At 46.5% G+C, this 1,689-nt stretch overlaps 2 protein-coding genes across 2 annotated transcripts in view; both read right to left on the bottom strand.

The window, feature by feature from the left end:
• LOC106819075 (cadherin-related family member 1-like) overlaps positions 1-25 on the bottom strand; it is a gene marked incomplete at its 3' end in the record, with an annotated part of 5,592 nt that extends 5,567 nt beyond the window's left edge. The window contains exon 1 of the mRNA XM_014823736.1: positions 20-25. Within this exon, the coding sequence (XP_014679222.1) occupies positions 20-25 (6 nt within the window). The remainder of the gene's footprint in view (positions 1-19) is intronic.
• A 183-nt stretch (positions 26-208) lies between these two features.
• Positions 209-1,391, bottom strand: LOC106819076 (cadherin-87A-like). The gene is made up of 2 exons (XM_014823737.1): positions 1,127-1,391; positions 209-632 (listed from the first exon to the last, which is right to left on the bottom strand). Exons 1-2 carry the CDS (start codon positions 1,362-1,364, stop codon positions 361-363), a joined length of 510 nt encoding a protein of 169 aa, XP_014679223.1. The 5' UTR covers positions 1,365-1,391; the 3' UTR covers positions 209-360.
• Between the last annotated feature and the right edge of the window lie 298 nt (positions 1,392-1,689).

Raw genomic sequence — 1,689 nt, 5'->3', positions numbered from 1 at the left:
GACCCAAGCCTTAACATACGGGCATCGGGCCCGCGGGCCCATTAGGGTTTCGAACCCTGCATAGTGTTGCTTTCGGGCATATATATATATATATATATATCTGCAAAAACCCAATTTTTCTTAGCCGATATATGGCGCCACTATCTATACACAGTGAGTGCTTGTATACTATTATAAATATATCATACTCATCTATACAAGCGCTCAGTGTATAAGCATCGTGGCGCCATCTTTCTGCGAAAAAATCATATTTTGAAGGCCAGGGTTCTAAACTAGTATATATGCCTGCAAGCAGCAGAGATACAAACACACGCTCACACATCTCGCATGCATTGCTTCTGCCGTTATCAGTGTGACACGCTAACACCAGACCAAGTTCGCATGCCGCTGCCACCACCACCAGATGGCGTTACCTGTGCGTTCGCCGATCTCGAAGTACTGCGCGTCGCTGCCGCTGATCTCATAGCGAGCGATGCCGGACTCCGGGTCGGATGCTGTTACCGTGGCGACGAGAGTCCCTAGCGGCGCCTCCTCCATCACGGAGACGTCGACCTGCGGACTGTCTGGCCGCCAGGGGGCGCCAAACACGGGCGGCTTGTCGTTGACATCGAGGATGTCGACAGCGAGAGTGGCTGCAAGCGAGCGGAGCATTGTCATGCGTTGCCGTGACGATGATCGCGGGAATTAACGATTAATTAATTTAATTACCAATGTGATCTGGCATTGGTGCATTTTAACGGCGACATATTACATTCCCCTTGCACGAGGAACGCCCGTTAAATATTACACTTGCCATGTCCGTTCACGATCAAATCATAATATTCGCATCAGGATAATCTTGTTTGGCTTTTTCCCTGCTTATATTGTCTTGTTCTTTTCCATAATGCATTGCAACTTGTGTGAAATTTGATAGGGGTGCTTAAATGATAGACGTATAATATATGATGTGTATCTATCATAAAAAAATATATTATATCATTTACAAATAAATATAAACAAATATACAATAGATATCATACAAAATATACATCCCGTACATCTATCATGTAAATATATATCCCAGCATTGACAACAGACAAGCGAACGCTTCAGCGAGCATCTCTACACCGTCACCAGGGGGCACTACCTGTGCCGGTCTGCGGGACGGCGGCAGCGACGTCGGTGGCGACGACGCGTAGGTGAACCCGCGCCGCGACCTCGCGGTCGATCCGCGAAGATGTACGAACATCTCCTAACTCGGCGTCGATCTCGAACCACGGCTCGCTGAAGTTGGCGACGATGGCGCCATGTTTCGTGACGACAAGCGAGGCTCCGTCGAGGGAGTAGCGAATCACGCTCTCCGTGTCCGTATCCGTGGCAACCATGCGCACGAGGAAAGTGCCGATGGCAGCGCCTGCGCGGAAGATTAACGAAGAGATTAAAGCAGGTTGTTAAATAATTAATTAATTACACACACATATATATATATATATTATATTAAAGGCATACTATGCCCATTGATTATGCAATGTTGACGAATGCTAGAGTAACTGGCACCTTGTGTAGTTAATAAGTACATAACCTTATAGCCAAACGCGTATTAGTTTGTCCAATATCACTGCTGGTTATATTACAAGCAAGACTTGAAATCGGTTGTTGATATTCATTTACGTGCCGTAAATGTCATCCAGGAGTCAAGCAATGACGTAA

Source organism: Priapulus caudatus, unplaced genomic scaffold (assembly GCF_000485595.1).
Source record: "Priapulus caudatus unplaced genomic scaffold, Priapulus_caudatus-5.0.1 Scaffold2810, whole genome shotgun sequence".
NCBI lineage: Eukaryota > Metazoa > Priapulida > Priapulimorpha > Priapulimorphida > Priapulidae > Priapulus > Priapulus caudatus.
This window is presented reverse-complemented; position numbering and strand designations above follow the sequence as displayed.